This window comes from Saccostrea cucullata, unplaced genomic scaffold, assembly GCF_032062105.1.
Source record: "Saccostrea cucullata isolate Sc308-1 unplaced genomic scaffold, CSIRO_AGI_Scuc_v1 ctg645, whole genome shotgun sequence".
Lineage (NCBI taxonomy): Eukaryota > Metazoa > Mollusca > Bivalvia > Ostreida > Ostreidae > Saccostrea > Saccostrea cuccullata.
The window spans coordinates 132,295-157,316 of NW_026931035.1; the positions used below are offsets into that span (position 1 = coordinate 132,295).

The window sequence follows — 25,022 nt, forward strand, 5'->3', positions numbered from 1 at the left end:
TTTGATGATAGAAAAGTTAAAGTCGTCACGTTTATATCATAGAGGTTGGTTGTTAGGTTACCATTAACGTCTTTTTCAAGTAAAATATCCAAGTAAGAAACAGATGTATCAGAGTCTGTAGTATCTTTTATCTCAAGCTCTCCTGGATATATCGTATCGACGTAGGAATGGAAATTACCATTGTTAAGGGGGATGTACAAGCCATATTGGATCTAGTCTGGTGTAAAATAAGAAATACCAGGAATACGCTTAATACTGTACTAAACTAGCCCAATGTTACTCAAAGTGCTAATGATATATCTGAAGGTCGAGTTGAAGGCCACAGCAAGCGTTTTCTTCTTTTCACGCATAAGATTTTGCATAAATTCTGCTTCATATGAATACAAAAATAGGTCTGCTAATAACGGGGCGCAATTGGTTCCCATGGGAATTCCAATAGATTGTTGGAAGAGCTCGTCTCCAAAAACCACATAGATAGTGTCAATCAGAAACTTAAGCATCTTCTTGATGTCAACTTCAGAGGGCTTGTGTGTGCATTCTTAATCTTTTTTAACAAAATAATTTTGCAAATGACCAATGACAAGGTAAGTAAATTTACGAGTTCCATTTTTATTGAAGAAGCAGCTGTCAATGATATCAAAAAGCCTGGATTTTAATTTATCGTGGGGAATGATTGTGTATAAAGTTGAAAATTAAGTCGTAAGTTTTTAAGCTGTTGATTTTGGTAAAATCTTAGGATTTCGAATTTTCCAAAAGTTCTTTGGAATTTTTTAGTATCCACATCTGATTCACACCACTTCTTGAATATATAGTGGCACAGTACTCTTAAAGTTTTTCCTTCACTACTGTCAATATCTTAGTTAGGAGTAACGAAAAACAATCCAGCCCCCCCCCCCCCTTTTCAAAAACGATGCTACGACCCTGACTATAGCTAATTCTTTTCTTGTCATTTATTCACAAGCCTCATGAATATGACAGTTAAACAATATAATCCTCCTCTAACTTGTAAAATTCATGTATATTAGATAGCTAAAAAGTTCCAGATCAAGTTATTTTTTCAGTACTTAATATCAATAGAAAGTTGTGATATATATATGTATAAAATACTGTAATATATTATAATATAATATATATATATATATAATAACCTTTTTTGTGGATAATTTTGTGTATAATAGAAATTCTCAGAAGAGGGGGGGGGGGGTTTACATCCATTCGTCGGGTGCCTGTGTTTCGAATAAGAACTATCGATTCGAATCCACATTTTAACACTCATTTTGATTTTAGCATTAATTAAAGTTGATCTTTTATGCAAAAATTCAGACTAAATTTTTTTAAGCCATTCACTTTTTTTTTTATTTTGTGGGGAAAGAGGGGTGGAAATTGATAAGTTATCCATTCAAGTACATCCCTGATTGTAAAAATACTCGTGTACATGTAAAATTAATTAATTAAGCCTAATTCTAGATTAATACAAATCTAATTCTTATGCCCTGTTCACACGGAGAGTTTAATTCGAATTAAACGTAAAGTGTCTGTGAATTAGCTTCGCTCAGCGTTCACACGGAGACTTTAATGCGAATTAGTTTAATTCGAATAAATTTACTGCGCATTAAATTACTTCGCATTAGCTCCGTGTGAACGCTAAGCGAAGCTAAATCGAATTAAATTTTCACGCATGTGTAAGGCAAGATTTAAGTCACAGGACACGTGTTGGTGGTTATATATAGGTATTTGTGCTATATTTGGTTCAAAAATTGAGGGAAAGTATGTTAATCGCTAAAATCAATGAAAACCTGTATAACTACTACATGACGTATCAAAGGATGGCTCATTTATACATAATATGACGTGTTTATGTATATGACGTCATAATAGACTAATATCTGACGCCTGTAATATACTGTATAAAGAAATATATATATTAATTCGCATTAGTTTACTTCGCATTAGCTGTCGTGTGAACGCAATTTAATTCGCATTAATTTGATTCGCATTAGTTTACTTCGCATTAATTTACTGCGAATTAAACTCGTCGTGTGAACAGGGCATTATATTTCCCCGGCTTTTTCAATTTCTGATCCGCCACTTCTCTAGATCAGTGATAAATGATGACTTTTTTGTGGGATGGATTACTCATTCGAAAATTTTGTGATGATGAATCATTGTCACCAAGAATATATATGTTAGACCCCAACGTAGTATTAGAGCTTGCTCTTAATTATTCAAAATGAATGCATGTTAATAAATTGTAAAACATCTTCAGAAGATAAAATCAAAGCGGTGAAATCATGTAGTTTTATTACGGTGTCTATATATTTTGATTTTTACATGCAGGAAGTATATGCTTTTAGCTGGGTCCACTTTGCCGCAATGGAATGTCACCTTCCTCGTTTGCAACCGGAATTAGCCATATCGTCTCGGTTCAGATAGTAGTTGATCGAAGAAAAAACGCGTCACAACAAAACATGTTTGCCCCACTTCGGAAATATGTCAAGAAAACAAGATAAGGAAAACGTAAGCTGATCTATTTTGTTTTTTCTCCATTTGTTTTATTCAATGTGTAAAAAAATATGTAAGATCAATCTTCAGTGTTTGGCGGAACAGCTTGTAGCTAAGTTATTCATTCATGAATGTCAAAAACAGGCACCATGTTTTTTTTTCATGGTCCAGTTTTCGCGTACTGGTGCATGACTGTTGTACAACCTAAGTTGAAATACGTCAGCAAATAACCTTTGCTTGATTGTTAATTTAATTAAATGATTTTTTTACCTGCGTATGTCCTATAATTGTTTGTTTATTATGTAACACAAAGGGAAAAAACCCTCGACCTTCTTATTTTATGTTGCAAGAAGGTTTAACCATGATAATTAGTTTGAAGTTGTCAAAACTTATTTATAGTTTTGTTAATGATGGACTAATTAAAGTCCAGTCAGAATGGCTAACAGAATTATGTAGATAAATTAAACACACTGGGATAATTTATATATGCATTGTGATGAAGAGAAGAATTCCAAAATTCAATGTAATGCTTTCTCATTGAAATATAACTTAAAAATGAATTTAAAAAATGATTGTATAAATAGAAGTCTAAAAAGCATTATGATAAAAGTGATTGTTTTAATAAGTAGTAATGTGTGCATTTAGGCAATGACTGACCCTTGCTTTTTTGTTTAAACAAAATAACCTTTAAAATGCTGAGATGAACTATCTATGCAGAATTAGATGTTAAAGATATCTGCTACTTTTGCAGCTCTGCTGACCTTGACCTTTCGTAAATTGACCATGAACTACCAGAAGGCATATATGAACCAGATCTTCTCCAGCTCCCTGATGGGGCAGGTGGCGGAAATGTGGAGGAACCAGCTCCTGTGTGATGCCGTCATCAAAACGGGGAACACAGACACCAAGGTACAGTAACAAAGGTTATAGGGGGTGAGTCAGTATAGTACACAGCCCACAAGATGGACATATTGATAGGACAGTATCTTGAGTATGTCTAGCTGCCTGATAAACTAAAGTCTTAAAAATCGACATCTCTTAGCGACTTAGAAGGGTTGTCGCTATAAAGTAAAATAGCAGGGAACACTATAAAAGTAGAAGGGGTTTGGGGTTCCTCAATGAAGAGGAAGTTTAGGGGAAATACCAGAATTACCAGGGGATTACAGTATGTCAGTATAGGCAGGGAATTCTCTGGCCCCCCAGGTCTTGGAGACAACCCTGGACCTAGTTTAAGTAAATGATGTCCTCTGATTAGTGATGTAGTCTGTTTGTGTATGTGAGTGAGACCAACAGGTTGCATGTGTAGCTAAAATAACCATAAGTTTTTCCAAAATAATATGCCAAAATTTATATTATTTTATTAGATTCCCTGCATGACACATTGCTATTTAAAATATTTAAAAGTATTTTTAACCACTGTCTGATAGATTTATCATGGTCAAAAGAACTGCTGTTAATACTGTTACAGCTTCATTCAGAGTTGATTTCTATAAATAGTTGGAAAATAATATATTCTTTTAATACATTCAATGATAATTAGAATTCATAAAATTTAAAGTTTGTTGTAATGTTCATTAATAACAATACATTGATATAATACATTTGCATGTCCTACCTAATTAACCCCACGCTGACCCATTAAACAACTGAGAGCTGTAGTAAATGATTTTGACATGTTAATGTGGCTATTACCTGATATAATTAATTAATGTAATGTTAATGATAATGTCAAACCTGAAAAAATGGGTAAGAAAATTATGTCTACAATACTAGACGAGTGGACAGATGTGTGATAATTTATTTCTGTTATCCATGTATATGTATTATATATGCATGCATATATTGCCAGGGTCCGACACTCGTCAAAATTTGGTCTCGCCATTCGGGCAACCTTGGTATGATCACAGGTCGCCCGAATGAATTTCAGGTCGTCCAAATAAAATATCAATTGAAACAAAACTTAATGTGAAAATCGTTTAAAATTTGTTATGATAATTAATAGAAGTTGTGGGTTTGTATTAAAAAATGTAAACCATACATTTTTGGAATGTAAAGATGTCTTCTAGTATTTTATCAAACAAAAATATAAGCAGAATCAGACATACTAGAATGCTAAAGTTTGTAGCTTAAAATATTTATTTTCACTTGCCATGAAGGCCTAAATAAATAGGGTCAAATAACCCTGGACTGAATTAATCAGGTGTTATATTACAGTGGACACCCAACATGGCTGTCTAGCAGCAGAAAACGATCATTATGATCGGAAAGTTGTAGGGGAAATGCAAGATGTTACAATGAAGATTATTTATACTATTTATATTTAAGGTGATCGTTGACTAAGTTGACATATTTTATATCTCAAATAAAACTTTATTAAAGACTTTCAGTAAAAATTGCATCAGCTGATTGATCGAACGCAGGTTTGGCAGGGAAAAAAACCTGCTCGGCTGCAATTTGAACATGTTGAATGGGTTGGTTTTGTCACAGGAAAATATGTTTTGAAGGTCTTATGAAGTTTAGTTTAAAATATTAAACATCATTATTAGGCCTAAATATTCCCAACTTGTCCCAGGTCGTCATTTGGGCGAGCCAAACTGAAAATCAGGTCGTCCGAAATCATTTCAGGGTGGAAATGACGAGGTGACGAGCGCGAATGTCGAACCCTGATTGCTCATGCAGTTGTTTTTAAAGTATTTCAAATTAATATGATTTCATAATGGATAAGACAGTCTACTTGGCAAAAAATTAAAAATTATAAGTTTTTCTTAAAAGATAATGTTTCTAAAATTGATTTTCATAATTTTAAGAAACATATACACTGTACTTTAAGTCTGATCAATACATTTGTTTGCTAAGTAGTCTTGTCATGAATGCCTGTCAGATTTAAATGGACACATGGGAAGTCTTTGATAAGGGTCCAGTGAGATTTCAGATAGTTTGTTTTCTGAAGGAAGTTGGAATTAAAACCGGAATCTTATCAGTGAAGAAATAAAAAGATCAATAAACATTTCCTAACAGCTTTTTATGTTGCATATAAATCCAGAATATTTGATTTTACAGTATCTTATTTTTTAGGCCCATAGACTGGTGTTGGTGGCTGCTTGTCCCATGCTACAGACAATGGAGAACGCTGCAATTGGTTCAAATCTAGAAGTCAGACTCTCCGCAGAAATCAAACAGGAATCAGTCCAAACCTTCCTAAAGTATTTGTATGAGGGTTTTATGATGCTCACAGGGGACAATTACAAAGATGTAGAAAAAATAGCAAAAATTTTACAAGTAGAGAGTGTTGTGCGTTGCTGTGCTGATTTTAGCAAGTGCCTTGGTGAAAAAACAGGTTTACCCTGTGAGAAAAGATTTAAAGTAAAAGAGAGCCCAGAATCGGTTTATGTTAGATCGTCAGATCTCTTAAAAGTACAGGAAACTGTAAAAAGGCATTCAGAGGGGGAGACGGTGTCACCAGAGGGAGAAAATAAACGACAGAAAATGAACAGACCCACCCCACCCCCACCTCTCCTCCTACCCATGCACAACATAGCAAGCAATGAGAGGTTGTCCCACACTACGGACATGGCCAGGAATTCGGAGACGGACAGATCTTTTGGAGTCATGGAGGCTGATTATTCTCCCCAGGCCATTCAGACCCTCAGGTCATCTACAAGTGAAATGGAAATCATGAAGGATAGTATCGAAATTGTACACCGTGAACCTCCCGATCCTAATAATATCAGCCAATCAGAGCCTCCCATACAACAGACTATGGCTCTCTCAGTGGCCAGTAGAATTACAAGTGATCATGATGCACAAGTTGTTAATATGACAAATATTCTACCTCATTCCAGGGCATCCTCTTCACAGAATCTTCACACTATAGGCTCACTACATTCCACCTCACGTAAACAAGAGGCAGCTCATTCCACAGACTCCGCACCCAGGACCCCCGAAACTCACAAAAATCACGATCGACGACACCTCCTAACGGGAGAGACACATTCCAGATATCATCCTCATCATCATCGACAGAATTCTCACGAGATGCCTCTCCGGAAACAGGATTCCTATCCATCTAACCTACCCTCCAGCGAGATACTAGGGACCAGTTTACATGACCTGAGCTCTAAGTCGGTATCATCCTCCTCCCTTTCCTCTCCACAGCCTTCATCCTCATACAGACCACCCATTCCCCATCGACAGCCCTCTGCAGCACAGATGCAAAAATCTTTCATGCAGCCCATTTTCAAGCCGGGCCTGTTTGATGGGCGACCATTTCCAGGCATTCCACTAGGACCTCTACGACAGATGGCGGGAGCAATGCTGCCCACTTCCCTAGCTCCCCCTCCTCATATGTCATACCACATGGAGGACCCCAGCAAGGACGTGGGTAGTACCTCATCTGTACCCAGCTCCCCATGTACCCCAAGGTAAGCAGAATGTGGCTTATAGAACTCAATTTGAAAATATTTATAGCTGTAGAATGAATTCAAAGTACAGTAACAGATTTTGAACATTAAATGACAAATGATATTAAAAATATTTCTTTTAATTCGTGTAATTAAATGATGACATTGGCTACATACAACCTTGACTTTATTTTTTTTTTTTTGTTAGCGCCCCTGATCTTTCTGTAATAAAAAGTGAAGAACCACAAGAGAATGAGGAGCTGCATATTGACATTCCAGAGGAGAGCACTTCAGGAACCACAACTCCGTACAATAACACTGAAGAAGAGCCCCCTGGTGATGACAGCAGTAATGCAGGGAGTGAAGGGGGATCACTCTGGCAAGACAACTCTGTCAAAGGTAAACTTTTCTTTGACATAAAGTGCTTTTTTAATTACATGCATGTATGCTATTTTCCTCATAGTACATGTAGAGATTTAAGACTTGCCCACATTAAAACAATATTTATTTTAACAACATTATGTTTTCTCTCTAGATTGATGTATATAATTAGCCATAATACACTTTTCTCTGCAACATGTAATCCATTTTCTGTCTGCATTATGACAGCCCCCTTCCCCAATTAACCTTTTTATCAGAAACCAAGAGGCACTAACATTTAGAATGTGTTGACTGTTAGAAACATGCAGACACAGTTTAAAGAGAATCTGGTCTTCCTCTAAACTTCCTCAGTCCTGTACTTTTTATGTAACTTGAATGACAATAAGTCTTACAAGTGAGAATTTGAAGTTGCAAGATACCTATATATATGAAAAATATGTGTTTAGAAAAAAATGTGCAATTGTGCATGAGTGAATAAAAGCATTAATCTTGTTATGGGGTCTATACCTTGTGCAATCTTTGAGAGAACAGTATTTGTAATTACTATATGGATGGTGTTTAACCATTCTCTGAAATGCAGAAACGGAGAAAATCTTTAAATTCCTTGAATGCATTCTTCCATAAGAATGTAGAATGAAAGACTTTATCTTTTAATCAGAGGAATCTTCATACTATTCTAATGTATATATAATGGAAAAGATTTACATATTTTTTTTTAATGCTTGTTTTTCAGAAAGACCTATTTTTATGTGAAACCATTAATTTTGTAATTTTCTGAGCAACATTCTTGCTATGATCTTGGACTCTGAGCTTACATGTTTATTTATACAAATTTAGATAGCAATTCTTGCCGATTTTATTATGTCCTGTAGTATTTAAGTCATTGCATTTCCAAGATGTTAGTTCTATCTACAAAACACCCAGATGACATTGGAAAATAAAGACTTGCAGTGGATCAAATTTAATAGGTTTAGTATGAATTATATTGAAGTTAAAGTGTTATTTTGGAAACTCAAAAAAAAAAAGAAATCATCGAAAGCCCCCATTAAAGCTGAGTGGCCCGATTTTGTAGTTGTGTGTTGTTTGTACTACACATGGTGTGTTTGGAGACACGAGTTGAACCTGTTGATCTTGAATGATACAAGACAAGAAAGAGATATATTAATATCCTGGCTGTATTTGTGAAGTGCTTTAAAGTTCCTTTGTTGGGCCTGCCCACGCACCTTCCGTGTGTTCATTATACCAAGATCCGCAATTTAATCTTTAAATTTCAGAAATCTTAATATGCCCCTTTAAAATGAGTGCTGTAGAATATTCTTATTCAATGAATTGAGACTACGCCCATATAAGGTGACTTCAAAAAATATCAGTAGCAAACTTGTATGTCAAACCTATGTATAAATATGTATACCTGAGTTAGTTATGCTTGTAGAAGAGTTTCATTCATGCATGCTTGGTAACAGAGAGAGTACCACCTTTTCCTTTTCATACATTTGTTATAACCAGTTTTAGATTGTATAATATTTCTGAGGGTCAAGGTCATGGCATGTCGACCACTCCACAGAGTTGTCTCTGCGAAATAAACTGAACTTTCACATATTCCATTCTAATTCCAGAGGGTTAACGATTGTAACTGAAATGAAGTTGTGTTGTCTCTCTCCTCCTCAGATATATAATCTAGATGGTAAAAGTAAAAATGCCTGCATGCTGTTTCTTGGAATCGTTGATTTTGTGTCGGCGTCTTAAGGTCGTTTTGTTTTTGTTTTAGATGATGAGTCAGACTCAGTGGGCGTAGTTGATCTCTGTGGAGTGGACTCGAGCGAGTTAACTTGTCGATACTGTTTCGCTCAATTCTCAGACCATTCTGCCATCATGGCCCACTTTTCTTCTGTCAGTAATCATGATTTCTGTAAAATCTGTCCCCAGTGTTACAAAGGATTCAAGTCTAGCAAAGGTTACCGTAACCACCAGAAAATGCAACACACGGATGCTGTTGGCTGCCCGTCATGTGACATTTGTGGGAAGCGATTTCCTGCCCTCAGTAATCTTATTGCACACCGTCGGACACACTCCGCAGTTAGACCCTTCCACTGTTACAAGTGTCGAAAGGGCTTCAAAAACCAGTATCACCTCAAAAGACATATGTTAACTTGTCAGCTGGCAGTAATGCCTAAACGATGAAAGACGAAATTGAGACTTTTATGTGCATGTTTTATAAGTCTGAATAGCTCTGAATGTTTTTATCAATTTTGCAAGATATAAATGAGAAGTGCTTCTAATACATAATATAAAGATGAAAGAATATCGTTATCATGTCAGTAGATGTACATCTACCTATGTACAGGACAATTTTACTGTGTTTGTAATCCTAATACATGTATAACTTTATAACTAAAAAAATATTTGATGCATTTAAATATTAAAGAGTTCTGTCAGAAAATGGTGAAAACATGCCTGATTTGCATTCTCTGTAGTTTTGATGGTGAGTTTCTAGGTCACTAACTCTTGTTGATTTTTAATGCGCTGTATAGAACCAGGAAATTATTAGGGGAAGTAAAGGAGAAAAATCGTCAAGAAAAGTGGCATTTAAAGGACGGGGTTCACGTCAGCCAACAAGGCTTTTCAATTCAGATCTGAATTGTTTACTTCAAGAGGAAATCTAGCAATTTTTTTTACGGTGTAGGAGTGGACTGGGAGTGTTATTTAAATTTATTGTTTAAAATGCAGAGAAAATATCTAATTGGCCAGGTGGTTGTCCTGTATATTCAGGAATTCTGCAAGAGGTTGAATTTAATTAGCCATTTTGTCAGCAGGGTTCTTTATAGAATACTTTATAAGAATATCAGATGACTTTGTATCAGTCTTCCATATCCTGTTGGATCAATTAAAGTACAATCTTGTGAAAGAATCCTATTTGAAATTGGTTACCTTTTATTTATTTGTTTATTTTTTCATGGAGATGTATTGTAAACAGAATTTGTTCAGTCAGTTTTATTTAAATAATAATGATTCAGGTATAAATCAATGTGAATTCACCTGTTGATTAAGTTTATCATAAAGAGACAGCTGGCTTCATGTGTAAGCAAGCACAGAACATCCAGCTATTAATCTCTGATTCAATTTAAATAAATTCTAGGCTTGTTTGTCAAATGCTCTTATTACTTAAACTATATAGTCTAAACTTTACATCTTACTTACAATTTATGAAAAGTTATGTTCTAATCAATTCAGAATTAAGCCATTCCATTAAAGTTTTATTTGATGTTTAGTGTCATAAACTTGTTATGCAGCTTGGTTAAATTTGACACTTTTACAGATTCAATAATCCAGAAAATTATTTCTGGCTGAAACCTTTAATTTTATTTCCTACATTTGAATAAACAGTAGAGAATCTGTCAAATAAGACGTTATGCTTAATGTGTCCTACCTGGATGTTGTAACAAGAGAATATATCAACTACTATAAACTAATAAGTACATGTACATGTTTTGTGTTTTACCTGTTGTGATTTTAGTTAATAAGATGAGAATATTGTTACTTTACTTCCTCAGTGAATGTTTCTTCGTAAGATTGGAAAGCTAGGCTTTGATTAAAACCCCTGATTATGAATTAGAAACATCCTTAGTTAATATTTCTGATATAATATGTGTAATACGCATACTGATTAGTCCTCTTTTTTCCAATAACGGCGGTACTAGCGTCTGTGTGTTTGAGTGTAAGAGGACACAGGTCACTCCGTGTACAATGAAATGCAATGTTTTCATGGGGTTCATGGTTCTTTTCTTTATTTAACATCAAGTGCAGTATAGAGCATCATAAATTTTCAGTGCAAGCCATGCGTTTAGTTTATTTAGATACATGTAGTGAACAGACAAAGTGACCCCCTGCATGCCATTACAAATAATGCTCTGCCGTGGTTTTCAGCCCATGCTGTTCACGACGTTTATCACCTGTGGGAGTTCATTCGGGACCTTTTACACGACCCTAAGTACTGCCCTCGGCTAATTCGCTGGGAGAATGCTGACGACGGAGTGTTCCGAGTGGTCGACTCAGCGGAGGTTGCGAGTCTCTGGGGCAAAACGAAGAAATCGACCAAAATGACTTACGAATATATGAGCCGCTCACTCAGGTAAGCATTATTATAAGCTTATATATTAAATAATTTCTCTGTTTTGTACTTAAAAACTTCTGATAAATATATCTTGTATTCTGTATTAAATTTTTGTACACTGTGCCTTTGTATACCACTCTCTGGACATTTTAGTTTGTGTTAAAATATGCAGTCAGAGAGTTTTTTATGGGTTTTATGTATTTATAATAGAAACAATTAAATCTCTAGGTACTGTAGGACTCTGGGCTATTTTGCTGATCTGCCAAAAAATGCAGGTTATCCCAAGAAGTTGTGCTTCAAATTCGGTCCCAAGGCCCATGGATGGCACCCCAAGACAGAGCACAAGGAGCAGGAAGTGGAGCCACCAGCGCCACCTAGCTGGATCACCATGAAAACTTCCCAAAAGGATGACGAGCCGATGAACTTAGTCACACGTAAGGCCAGTGATCAGACGGGGAATCTGAGCAGGTCGACATCGGGGGAGAACGTGTTCTCCTCCCACACCGTGAGTGAACATTCCAGGATTGTGGGGGAACATTTCGCTGCAGCGGCAGCCTCTATAGAACAGAGAATGAGAGAACAGCAAAAGTCTGTAGACGATTCAGATCCCTGTCAAACTTGATGATTCAGATCCCAGTCAAACTTGATCTTGCTACAGACATAAGGGAGAGAATTGGAATTATATTCATTGTATATTTATATATATATCAATATTTATCAACCTATTTCATATATATTGGTCTCATAGGGAAAAATATAATATCATGATAAGTGAAGAAAAACTGTGTGTTTGCTTAAAATTTAAGTTAAAAAAGGTAAGCACTTTAATTAATGTACTTCTATTTTACAGTAGTGTGTTGCTTAAATTTCTTATTGAAATGCACATTTTTGTGTACCTGGTATATATTTAGAGCTCCTAATAAAAATGTACTACACCTGTAACAAAACTGATAAGTAAAAACGTACTCCATGTTATTCTTCACATTTAATAATTTATCTAATGTACTCCATGAATGCATGTATATCGCTCGTTAAATGAAGTTGTAATAGTACAGATTTATAGTAGTTAAGGTTTTAGTTCAGAATTAGTGTTGTTAATATTTATTTGACGTCATGAGTGAATATGTATTCATGATCAAGTTATGAACTTTCATTTTAAGCAAAATGAGCTGTATTTTAGTTTCCTGTAAAATTTTGATGCCTCTACATGAAGCATGGATGTTTATGATCAATAAGACCAAAAATATTTAAGCATCAACTTTTCTCAAAAGGAAAAATTGTGTAGTATGGATTATATAAAAACCAAAGTAAATGTAGGGAGTCAGATTAAATTTGTTAATTTCTTTGATAAAATTTATCAGTCAAATTAAATCCATGACAGCATTTTTACTAGGATATCATATATATAGGATACATATCTCAAATATTTATTTTTAATACAACCTTAATACTGTAAGCCCCTAGATGTCATTATGATCACAAATAAGAAATTTTATCAGTGCACATAGTTTTGATTCATATAGATGTAAGAATTTGATTTTTGTTTATGATGACAATAATGTTCATCTTCCCTTTCATTGAGTGAATTACAATGTATGAGGATGGGAAATTCTGTCATTTAAATCAGTACAGCTCATTTTGCTCTAACATGTTTTAAAAACTTCAGGGACCTGTATGTTTTTGCTGACCAAAAAAGTATTCATATTTTGTTTATACATATATATATATGAAATTTACCATATGTTTCAAAGAAATTTCCTTTTGCCAAAGTGTTCAGAATTTACAGATTAAAAGTATAAAACACACTACTGTTAGTTAAGAAAAATTTAAGGTTGTTGCTAAGCATAAAAAAAAAGCCATTTTCTTGATATACTTTACAATTCACAAATTGAAATTTGTTGCGGAGTGGTTGTATTATGTTGTACAATTTTGTAGATGTAAAACATTCCATTTTTCTTTAACTATCTGATGAGGTTTGGAACTTTGCAAACATTTCAGTAGGAAAAATCCTTTGATTTGTTTGTTGCCTCTAATCAGCAAAAATGATGAATATATTCAGAACCATTTGAAGAGTTCATAAGAAAATATTTACACCCAATGAATATTTTCTGCTTTATTTCCTAAGAAAATAATTGCCATTTATCAGGTCATGAACACTATACATGACCTATACTGATTTCTTTATTAGTGGCTGTTCCATCTCAGTTTTAAGAATTTTTTTTTTCAACGAACACATTTTTTTAAATTTGCAATCAGTGTGCATGTACTCTGTATACAGATCACATGTGGAAAACAAGAGTTCTCTACCTTTCTGCATGTATTCAGTCTATTTAGTGTGTGTATGGTTGTTATTGTGAAAGTTTTTGTCAGATTTAAGGTCGTGCAGCTTTTCTTGAGATCACCAAATAAAGTAACAATGAGAAGGCATTTGCCATTTAGCTTTAAATATCATTCAGTGCATTGCTAGGTTAAAATTATGAATTGTATTATGAGTATTGTAGACACACGCAGTGATGCTTTACTGAACTTGCTGCTTTTTATACATACGTGTATGACAGTAAGAAATCAAGAAAATGTATTGATGGTTTTTTTTTTCTAATTACAGGGGTAGATGCTCTATTTTCCTAGAGTTATTTGTTAACTTTTATTTCACATGAATATGTGTAAATATGCAAGTATTTAGGAGTGTGTTGTGAATAGCTATAGGTAAAATTTATAATTAACATTCCAAAGACTTGTCAGATTAAATTTTTATCTTAAAGGAAATATCATTAAAATAGGTCTTTAATATGCTTCTACATGCTTTTTTTTTTTTTTACATCTTTGTCCACTTTATTCTTTTAAATTCATCATAACCCTTTCATTTTTGTGTCACCTAGTTTTTTTATTGTAAAAACTGTCATACATTTTACATTCCATATTACTGAATTTTGATTAATGCTTTACTTATCCCAAAGAAAAATCTATTGATTTGTTGGCTATCCCCCTCTTTAATGTCAGTTTACCAAGAGGATTGTACAGTTCAACTTATAACAAAGATCCAGGGACAAATTATTTTACTCCATTTATTTAAAGTATAATTTGTAATAGCAGTTCAATTCACTAGATACTTTTAAAGTCAAGAGGAAATAAAAAAAAATCCCTTCCCTGTAGCTCTCACTTCATTGTAAGCAGGATTGATATGCGCATGTTTTACTGTATCTTGAAAAAAAAAAAATGATGGTAGTGTTGTAGAAAAAATTAAAAAGAATATACCGTATTTCCCACCTAAATTTTTTTGCATATTGTTTTTAAAAAAATATTTTTATATTCTATAAAGGGGCATTTTTTGACTAACCAGATGGTGCCTCTATTTATTGAATTGTGTAGCTATAGTATACAGAGATTTATCTATGTAATGGGCATTACTTTATATGTAATGTTTGACAGAATTGTAAAGTGTTGGACACTTTTACATTCAGGTTTTGTGTATTTCTGAGGTCTTGTTATTTGTCTTTATATGCTGTGAATTTTTTCAGTGTTTTTTAGGAAAGAGGTGTTTGTCAGAATATTAATAAGAATATCTAACACCTGTTTAAAATCTGTAAATCCTTTTCCTGCTTTTAATTAAAATACAATGTGATGTCAGTAACATATATGTTGATAACAGAATGTAGACTTTGATAATGTTTGTTGTTTTATATTGTGACCTCTTTAAAGGTTCATATTTAACTCATTTATATGGATGGATGGTACACTTAATTCCTTATAATGAATTCTTATGTGATCTTCTTATCTAGTGCTTAATTATAAATAAAGTCTATTTTTAAGAGCAAGACGTGTGTGAGAGACAGATTTTTATTTTAAGGAACAGAATTCTTAAGTACCTACAGCATTCAGTCTCACCTAGTATAAAAATAAAGAAGTACTGGTTTGGAGGATTTAAAACAGAGAAGCTCACTTTTTCATAGTACAATTCTCAGTTAACCTTGGACTTTCAGTAAGGCATAGCATTCTCAACGGTACATAATTGGGTTCTGAAATTTACACATCTATTCTTCACTGTTGAAATATACATGGGATACAAATTCGGCGGAATGTCAACAAGTGTAGCAAATAGCCAATGACAGCGTTTTGTATGGCAAAGAGGTGGGGCTTAAGTCGTCTCATCAACAACAGTTAAAAGTTCTTGATGTTAGTAATTTCTTAAACCTTGCCATTTGACAGATGCTAATTACGAAGCACTGAGAATGCCACGCCTTACTAAAAGTCCAAGGTTAACTGAGAATTGTACTATCGCATTCTCTATTTGTTAAAATTGAGACTGAGAACGAGATCCAAGGTGAGCTCATCTCAGTCTTATGGCCCTGAACCCAGGACAGATGATAGATTGCAACACAGAAATGTTGCCTTCCTTTTTGGGAAGCATCAAGTCCATAGATCTGAATACAGTCTATATTTCATGTAAATTAATTCAATCAGATTCATGAAGAAGCATTCGTTAAAAATATTATTACCCACTATAAAAAGAAGCCATGCCCTCCAGCATAGCAACGGTAAACATTGCTTGACGCCAGGTAATATTCCAAAAGTATACAGTGTAGTTGCACGTGGGTTGACAGTGTATTCTTGGGATGAAAATTTTCAATGTCACACTCAGCTACATACAATATTTATACGTTTACAATAGGGTTACGCCTCATTATTATTGTACTAGATAGGGCCAATAAAATCTTGGAGATATCTGAGAATTCAACATATCAACGGTAAAATACATAAAGAATAAGTGGTTTGGATTTCCAAAGTACTTCGACACGTCCACGTATTTGAGATTTCAGTGTTCGAGATTCTGAAGTTCCAACTGTTTTTCTAAAAAAAAATTCAGTTCCGGACTGTTGAAACTATGATTGATTTTATTTTGGATTATTCAGATTAGAAATAGCCTAGCTTTCAAAATCCTTCTCCTGCAATAACTTTGTTCCGTTTTTATTTTTATTTGTAGACAAGTACAATAAAACCAGATATATGTATTTAGTTCTGTTTTTCAGTTCCTGATTTTTAGAATAGACTAAGCACGGTTATTAAAATTGTACAATATTAAAATGTTTTGTTACTTGTTGCAACAGTTTTAGTCTAAAGGTGTCGCCATGGATACTTTATTTTTTTTCAAAATATACTAGTAACTCCTTGTACATTTTTGTTCCGATTTCAATAAAACAACACACGTAGAATACACAAAGATGCACATTTCTGTCTATTTCCCCCTAACTTGGACGAACGTTGTACTCATGATCATCAAGAATTTATATTTCTGTAAAGTTAATTCGATCACCAGTCCATTTCAAGGGTCCCTTAGAATAAATGCATGTTTGAAATTCTTTTAAAACACAACTCGTCATTCAGTTTGGACGGTAATTGGTACAAGCTTTTGTATTTGTCTAAACGTAAGAAAACTTTTCTCATCCATTATAATGCATATCAACCAGCAGAAGCAGAACTCTGGTTATCGTAATTCTAATCAGGCAAAAAAAAAACTTTTCACAACCAAGCTTTATAATAAACGTGATGACTAACTTTTCAATCGCAACTTCCCTTACTTGTGCAGCAAAATACCTTCATAAGTGGAAAGTTATTGACAAACAAATTGATGAAACAAGAATATCAGCAGTCTCGTTTTAATTCGGCCTTTTGTAAGTTCTAGGGTCGATACAATGATATCAGCAATAACAATCTATCATAAAATCAAATGCTGATTGGCGTTTTTCATACTAATTGTTAGACTATATATTACCGGTATTTACACACTGCATTGACGAAGGATTTTCTGTTATTTCCCGATCATGAAAGGAAGCACTCTGCTGGTGTGACCGTTCGGCAAGGAATGGTCACTCCTCCGTGGCACCTGATCCCACCTCTGATGTTTTGGAGGTCTGTGTTTGCTCTGCTCTTATTTTGTATTGTTTAATGGACTTTTGAGCTTGAATACTGTGCGTTATCTCCATATACTGTAGAAGTACTTTTTTCCGCGTGGTATTAATTTACGCTATGTACGCGGTAACAAATTTTCCGCGGAAATTTGTCCAAGCGTACTTAATAAAAATGTATATTTCACATTACGAATATATCAAGACATTATATAATACCGGTATGTGATAAGATCAATGTAATGTTGGGGCTGTCCGCTTTTATTTTTCCTCTATTTAATCACATATAAAAAGTGTTAAATTTTTGCAAGAGTTATCAAATTGGTCAAACAAATTCTTCATATTATTGAGGATATAATCAGCTTATTGACGAAGTACAGAATATAGCCTTCCTTTGACAAGATCAGGGTTAAAAACCAGGATATTTCAGTAAGGAAACGAAAGCTGTTTCCTGAAGTTATGTAATAGTTCTCATATGATTCTCTGATCATAGAATGATACAAAAAATTGTGACTTTGGCCCTCACTATCTCTGGGAAAATCTGCAATATCTAGTCAACAACCACCACGATTGAGGGATGTTTCCGCGTGGCGAACTTTCTCTGATAAATTTTTTTTATAGCTTTGCAAATTGCTGATCTCAAGTACTAACTTGGATTTTTTTTTGTCGATGATGTTACGTAATTTACATGTACATGGACAAATCAAAATAACAAGCATCTTTGAACATTCCTTTTCCTTTGTTTTAACCCATCTACATTTTATGCATTGAATTAATTCAACAAAAATGGCAATTGGTCATTCAAATTAAACATTTCAATGCCAAGAGTCCGCAGCAACGTGTTGACTTAGGACCCCTGGCATTGCGAGATTGCTTTAATACAGCAGCAGACATTTTAATTAAGTGCTTTTAATACATGCCTTTGGTTGTATCTAGAACTGATTTGAGGCTGGTGGTGGTTCATTGCTATCGTTTATTTTTCTTTCTGCCTTACCTCATCCTCAAGGATGGCCTACCTAGTTGTAAAATTAAACCAAAATTTCTAATTATAATGGTGCCCCTTTTTTGTAGCCCAATTTTCGCATGATAAATACCAGCTGTGGGAGTTCATCCGGGACCTTCTACACGACCCTAAGTATAACCCTTCCATTATCCAATGGGAGAACATCTTGGACGGTGTTTTCCGGATCGTGGACTCGGCAGAGGTCGCCAGACTGTGGGGCAAGACCAAGAAATTCACTAAAATGACGTATGACCACATGGGAAGAGCGTTTAGGTAAAACATATAGTATATATTTTTAAAGAAAAATTTAAGGGAGCCTACAATGGAGAATTTTTTTCATACATGTACTTTATAAAGTCTATGGGGGAATTCCGTGTGCATAACTGCATGCAATGTTTTAAGAAAAACTACCACCTGGGTAGTTTGGGAAACTAATAACAGTTAAATTCACCATTTGTAGGTATCGGAAATTTCTCTTTATTGCATATCAAAACAAGAAATAAAAATATATACGCTTTGTTTCAATATATAAGGTGCAGATGAATTATTCTGCAATGGAATCCTTCTGTCGTCCGGTAGCCCATTTTGTTTTCAGGTTTGAAGTGTATTTTACTGAATTTTTAAATTCGTTCTACAGATACAGCAAGACGATGGGTTATTTCGCAGAGCTTCCAAAAGGAGCAGGCTATCCAAAGAAACTCTGCTTTAAGTTTGGACCGAAAGCTCATCATTGGTTACCGTTTCCAAACATGGAGAGTCCCCTGAACCTCGTCCTAAAACCAAAAACCGAAAGTAGACGAAAATCTGTAGAAAAACGATCCAACGAATCTATCCAAGAGAAATCCAGCGGCCTTATGAGGAGAATTAGTGAACAAAAACACCAAAAGCTGTATCAAAAAGCCAGCAGAAAGCCTGTTGATCGTGAACTAGTGTCAGGAATGTTTTCAGACAAACATCGTTTTGGTGGCAAACCTTTAGAACTTGGGTCACGTGACCCATTTTATGACGCGCCTTCAGAACGACAGGAAGTTCCTTACAACATACCAACCTTTATCGAGAAATCGGAAGACTCTTCAATCGAGTTTCCTGAGGAGGCAGACATTATTGACCAATACAGGGAGAGGATCAGACGCCCCTCTGTCGAGGAGACTGTTCAGGAGTCGGACAGATTACTGCTATTAGCCCGAGCCTCCGTCGCAGAATCGGCAGTGGAGAGGCAGACGACATCGGAACAAGCCCCGGATGATAAAGACCAAACTTGAATTTGTTTTTATAGAGCTTTATTGAAGTTGTTACTTTAATTATTTGTAGATCTCTATTTTTTACCTTTTAGGCATTTTGTACATCTGTGTTTTTCTTGTATTCGTAGACTGTGAGTATAGTTAGTTGCCTGGTTTTGTGTGTTGTTGCCGGTTTTCTAAGGATTTTGATATATACTGAGGACCAGAGTGTGATATGATTATATATTGTATATTAATTCATTATTTAGAGTTTTCTGTATACTCCAGTGATACTTTAAACATTCCTCGAGTGCTTATGTCTGATACCATTAATTGCTCACTGGTTTTTTTCTCGTTTATAAAAATCTATTAATTACGGTGTAGAAAATTGACATTTTTTCTCATAGTGAGAATTAATTAATAAATGATAATTATGATAAAATTCGTTTCAGTGGAGTTTTTTTCAGTGTCAAATATTTGTATTTAACAAAGATCTGAATGTTGATATAATCAGTGTGGTGTACGTGCGCTTGCAGTAAAGTGTGGTATCCCGATAAAGGATCAATTTAAGGTCGAGATAAGAAAAAGTGAACTTCCTTAAAATTTGACGGAGTACGAGAGTCATGTTAATTTTATTTTTTATATAGAACCTACCAATTCTTCCAGGGCTGATTGTGACGGCAGGATGTAGGTAAAGTGAGCCTCAATTGGCCCGCTTCCGGCCTTATTCAGAATTCTGTATAAGTATTCAACATCGACACGCGAGGCACATCTCGCAGTAAAATGATCCAGAACTCAAGAGCTTTTCTTTTAATGGCACGGAAATACAGGAATATTCGTGAGTGAATTTAAGTTTTGAACATGTCTTGGAATATGACGTCATCTCTTGACCACCTGACCATTGATGACGTAAACTTTACTTTGGTCAAGAGGTTCTGGTGGAACATAGCGTTTTGTTTACTCTGTCTAGTTTTTGGAATTATCGGGAATTCTATAGTGATCCTTGTGTACCACACCAAGTTAAAGTCCAAGATAGAAGAACGATTCTTCATTCCTATATTGGCTTTCCTTGATCTCTTAGCATGCATAATGGTGTCCAGTATTATGTTAGCTAAATCTTTTTATCCCGTCAAGTTTCAGGACGAATATGCATGCAGTTCCTTGACATATTTTGGATTTTCTACGTCTTCGATGGCTTTATTTATGCTAGCTATTATAGCGTATCACAGATTCCAGAAGATCGTCCGACCTTTTGGATACCAAATGAGCCTCAGAGTCAAACAGTACACCATTCTCATTGTTGGAACCATATCATACATATTATTCTCCCCTGTTTTCTATGTTTACGGAATTAAAGAAATCAAGAACCCACAAACAAATATCACGTATTATACTTGCTCAGCGCCTTCCAAGGGAACGTCGAAACAAGCCATGTTTGTCTTTCAAGGTATTCTAATTTGTATTTATTTAATATCTATAGTTTCTATGGCCATCATGTATTTTTATGTGGCGAAGACTCTGCGGATAAGAATAAAAGCTTCTAGAAAGCGAAAAGAAATCCATAGTTCCCAGACTCTAAATAGCACCGTGATTGTTCGGATGGACGGATGTACAAAGACAAACGGCGCCGAGACCATGTCCAAAGAACAACAGATACAGCAACTGATAAAGGCGCCAAATATCTCGGACACTTACGACACGCTACAGCTGCGACGGAAGAGCTGCCACAAACGGAAGGGTCACTTCTCTCTCTACAGGTACTCCTACATCTTCATGATTATCACCATCAAGGCCATTCTGTCGTACGTGATTCCGTGGATTCTGGTGATCGTGAAGAGTAACGATTCGTCTCCGTGGACGGAACTGAACCAGCGTTTGCTGATCCTGAGGTACCTCTACATACTCAGTCACATTACTAACCCCGTTATATACGGACTCATGGATAAAACCTTCCGTAAGCAACTTACAATGGCCGTCTGCGAAAACCGCTCTCAACAGTATATAATGAACGGTAGTGGAAGCAACTGAGAGTAATGACAAAACAGTTGAAGAATTTACTGTTTCTACTTAGTATTAAATACTAGTCATGGCAGGGATGAATTAGTGCTAGAGGACCAATGTTCAAAGGAGGTCTTTGTCATTAACTAAAAATATCACTTGGAATGGTAGTGGAAGCAACTGAAGTAATGGCAAAACAATTGGACAAGTTTTTACAGTGTCTTCGTAGTACTACTGTATTACGTACTAGTACGTGATAGTGATGATACAGCGCGATGAGGGGCGATGACCAGAGAAGGAAGCTATTCATTTGTCATTCTCATCAGCTAAAAATATCACTTGACTCAGATCATGACGAGACAAAAGAGGAGAGAGAGAAGACAAATAGCGAGAGAAAGAGTATTTTAATAATTTATTAGTATCCCTCGCATTTAATGTATCGAAATTTTCATCACACGTCTCCCTTTTTTCAGAACAGGATCATTTCACTCATTAAGGTTTTATTGTTTTTATACATACATGTAAAACGTTAATTACCTATAGAACAATCCAATACCGCCTCTCATAGAAGTGACACATTTGAGTAACCTTAGTAGATATGAAGTACTAACGGATGTCTCTACAGAAAGCACTTGTTATGACCGATGGGTTCCTTTGTTTTTTGATGACAACATTTTCACAAGATGTAATAGGATATCAATTATTTTTACTGAAACGTGTTTGTATAGAACGGGATCTTGAAATCTCGACGACGACAAAAAGGTTCCTATAGATAAACTAGAAATAAATTGCAACAGTATTTCTTTTTTGTTAGTGACAAGCATTTAGTTGTTACAAAGATTAAAGTAAACAGTTCCATAGTTCTCTCAAAAGATATCTCTTTTAAATTTTAGATTCACCCAATCGTGTTTGAAATGTATTTTAGTGACGTAATTTTGCACTTCCTGAAGAGGTTCGATACTATTAATCTCTCTGTACTATAACACTTGTTAAAATTTATTGCTGACTGCACTTGAAAATACTGCATATACGAAATGCGTAGCAATGCCAACGTCAAACAATGAATAAAAGTACAAAATACAGATGCATACATTTTTACAAGAACAGAATAATTACAAAAGAACTCTTCTTAGACTTTTGTTTCATTTGAGTCGATCACGGAGAATGTTAAATGGAAATAATCAAATGTTTAAAAAAAGTCATAATAAATATGAAAGGAATATCTACATTGCATAAATTTTATCTTTTTTCTTTGGTAAGCTAATAAGCTCGAGTGTGTACATACCTGGTAACTTCATTACCCTAGCCCGCTCCAGTACTGATGACAACACTGTATTTCACTATGTAATGATTGTCTGACAACTCAATATTCTAATTAAGTTTGCAGACAATCCAACGATCATAAATACTGTGTGTTGTCAATTTAAGTTTGTAAACATCTAAATCGCTCTTGTGAGAAATTATTTGGAGATAACGACCAGCAATAAGACTCAGAGGTCTATCTAAACAATACAAATAAGGATAAGTAGAAGGATCTGGTGCTTGGTGGAGTAAACATCCCTGCTGACCGGTAGCACTCCTTGTTATGATCGGGAAATAACGGAAAAATCCGTCATCAAATCAGCTAATAAATAATGGACTTACAAATAGTATGAAAAACGTCTGTCAGCATTTGACTCAATGATGAATTGTATTTGCTGACAAGGTTATTGTATCGGATGCAGATGAACTTTAAGAAATTATGACTTTAAACGAGACTGATGATAATCTTTTTTCATCTGCAGAACCTTGTTTGCCAATAACTTGCATAGTGTACCGAATCAACAAAGAGATATATACCGTGTATGTTGGTGAAAAGGGTATATTGCTTCATAAGCACGGGAAAGTTTAAGTCATGACGTTTGACAAAGAGCTTTGATGTTAGATCACCATTAACGTCTTCTACTTGTAAAATATCCAAATATGAAGCAGATGTGTCAGACTCTATGGTATCTTTTATTTCAACCTCACTGGGATAAACCGAGTTGACATATAAATAAAAAAATAAACGCTAATTGTAGATGTACATTTTCATCATATCTAATTGCGAACTGAATGCTACAACAATTGCTTTCTTCTTCTAACGTATACGATTTTGAGTAAATTCTACTTCAAATGAAAACAAAAATAGGTCTGCTTATAATGAGGTGCTTAGAGATTCCAACAGATTGTTGGAAGATTTCGTCAAGAAAGACCAAATAAGGATTGACTATCAGAAACTCCAGCATCTTTTAATATCAACTTCAAAATACTTGTGTGTACAATCAGAACATTTTAAACAAAAGTTGTCTTGTCTAAACCCCGTCAAAATGTCCCTAATTTCTATTCTAGTTTGTGTTTGTTTTCCTGGAATCTTAGACAGAAAAAGACACAGTAAGTGGAGTTGAAGAAACTTCTTTCCGCCCTACACTCTGGGATAAATAAGGAAATGATTGTGATATTCCAGTAAAAGTACTACAGCTAAAGCTACAACGGACTATCATTCTCTGCTGGCTTGCATACAGCCATATAGTTCCTCCAACTAAAATCCCGCGTCCCTCTTGTCAATGTCAGTGTATGTCAGATCTGCTTTGTTTTATTCTGTCTCCATAGCACAAAAACTGGACCATCTGCACAATGACCTGCCTACCTCAATCTCTTCTGAACCTTAATTTGGGTGATATCTGTGGTAGTTTACGTTCCTCCACTGCTGATCATTGTGGAACCGATCACTACGGCAGAAGTCCATAGCTTTCATCAACATTGCATTGTCTTCGTTTTCCTGTTTAAGTCAATTAAACACCATGCTTCGAGCAGTCCATCTTTTTCATATAAACAATGACAAATACAATGAATTTATGAACCCAAATCCAAAAGCCAATGTTTTATTATTAAAATGATTACCAAGGTCTTTAAAACGGATTGAATTGAAAATCTATGTCGTTTATAAAAAGCAGATGCTTTTGGAATTCATCTGTGTAGACGTGTCAATTTAGGCTATACTTAGTATATGATATTAGTTAAAAGTTTAATACTTTATAGTAAATATATATTTATGTGTGTTTATATATATATATATATATATATATATATATATATATTATATATTATATATATATATATATATATATATATACTTGTACAAGTAGTAGTCTCTGAAATCTTTTTACTACGACAACAGGAAAATAACTAACGTTGTTTAAATTTCATATTCAGAAAAAGTTTTCCACTAACTAACTTATAAATAAGTAGAACATCTGAATTATCTATAGATGTAATGTACTTTATCAAGGACCGTAAAGTATATCTTTAAGCTAGTAATACAGACGCTTCTCATCGTAAACAAGGAAATTATTTAAATTAGGGCACTGCTCAATGTCATTAAGGGCAGTTACTTTAACAAGATTTTGTGGGTGAATATTGATTGAATATTTCAAACAGGAGCATATTTCAATAATTTTATACTAGTAACTAACTGAAAAAAAT

At 34.7% G+C, this 25,022-nt stretch overlaps 1 protein-coding gene across 2 annotated transcripts; it reads left to right on the forward strand.

The window, feature by feature from the left end:
* Positions 1-2,265: 2,265 nt before the first annotated feature.
* Positions 2,266-22,746, forward strand: LOC134231152 (uncharacterized). Of its 2 annotated transcripts, XM_062713070.1 has the most exons (10): positions 2,266-2,517; positions 3,254-3,411; positions 5,578-6,923; positions 7,111-7,301; positions 9,052-9,324; positions 11,208-11,412; positions 11,623-12,005; positions 18,395-18,402; positions 19,612-19,635; positions 20,412-22,746. In XM_062713070.1, the coding sequence occupies exons 2-10, from the start codon at positions 3,286-3,288 to the stop codon at positions 21,546-21,548; spliced, it is 3,693 nt and encodes a 1,230-aa protein (XP_062569054.1). In that variant the 5' UTR covers positions 2,266-2,517; positions 3,254-3,285; the 3' UTR covers positions 21,549-22,746. The 2 variants fall into 2 exon arrangements, with proteins under 2 accessions (XP_062569054.1, XP_062569053.1); XM_062713069.1 differs by lacking the exons at positions 9,052-9,324; positions 11,208-11,412; positions 11,623-12,005; positions 20,412-22,746 and having other exon boundaries at positions 2,270-2,517; positions 18,369-18,573; positions 18,938-19,965.
* Positions 22,747-25,022: the final 2,276 nt, after the last annotated feature.

Coding starts and splice junctions, on each gene's coding strand:
- LOC134231152 (XM_062713070.1), top strand. CDS start 3,286: ATGAACTACCAGAAGGCATATATGAACCAGATCTTCTCCAGCTCCCTG. Junction 3,412..5,577: donor CGGGGAACACAGACACCAAG/GTACAGTAACAA, acceptor CTTATTTTTTAG/GCCCATAGACTGGTGTTGGT. Junction 7,302..9,051: donor GCAAGACAACTCTGTCAAAG/GTAAACTTTTCT, acceptor TTTTTGTTTTAG/ATGATGAGTCAGACTCAGTG.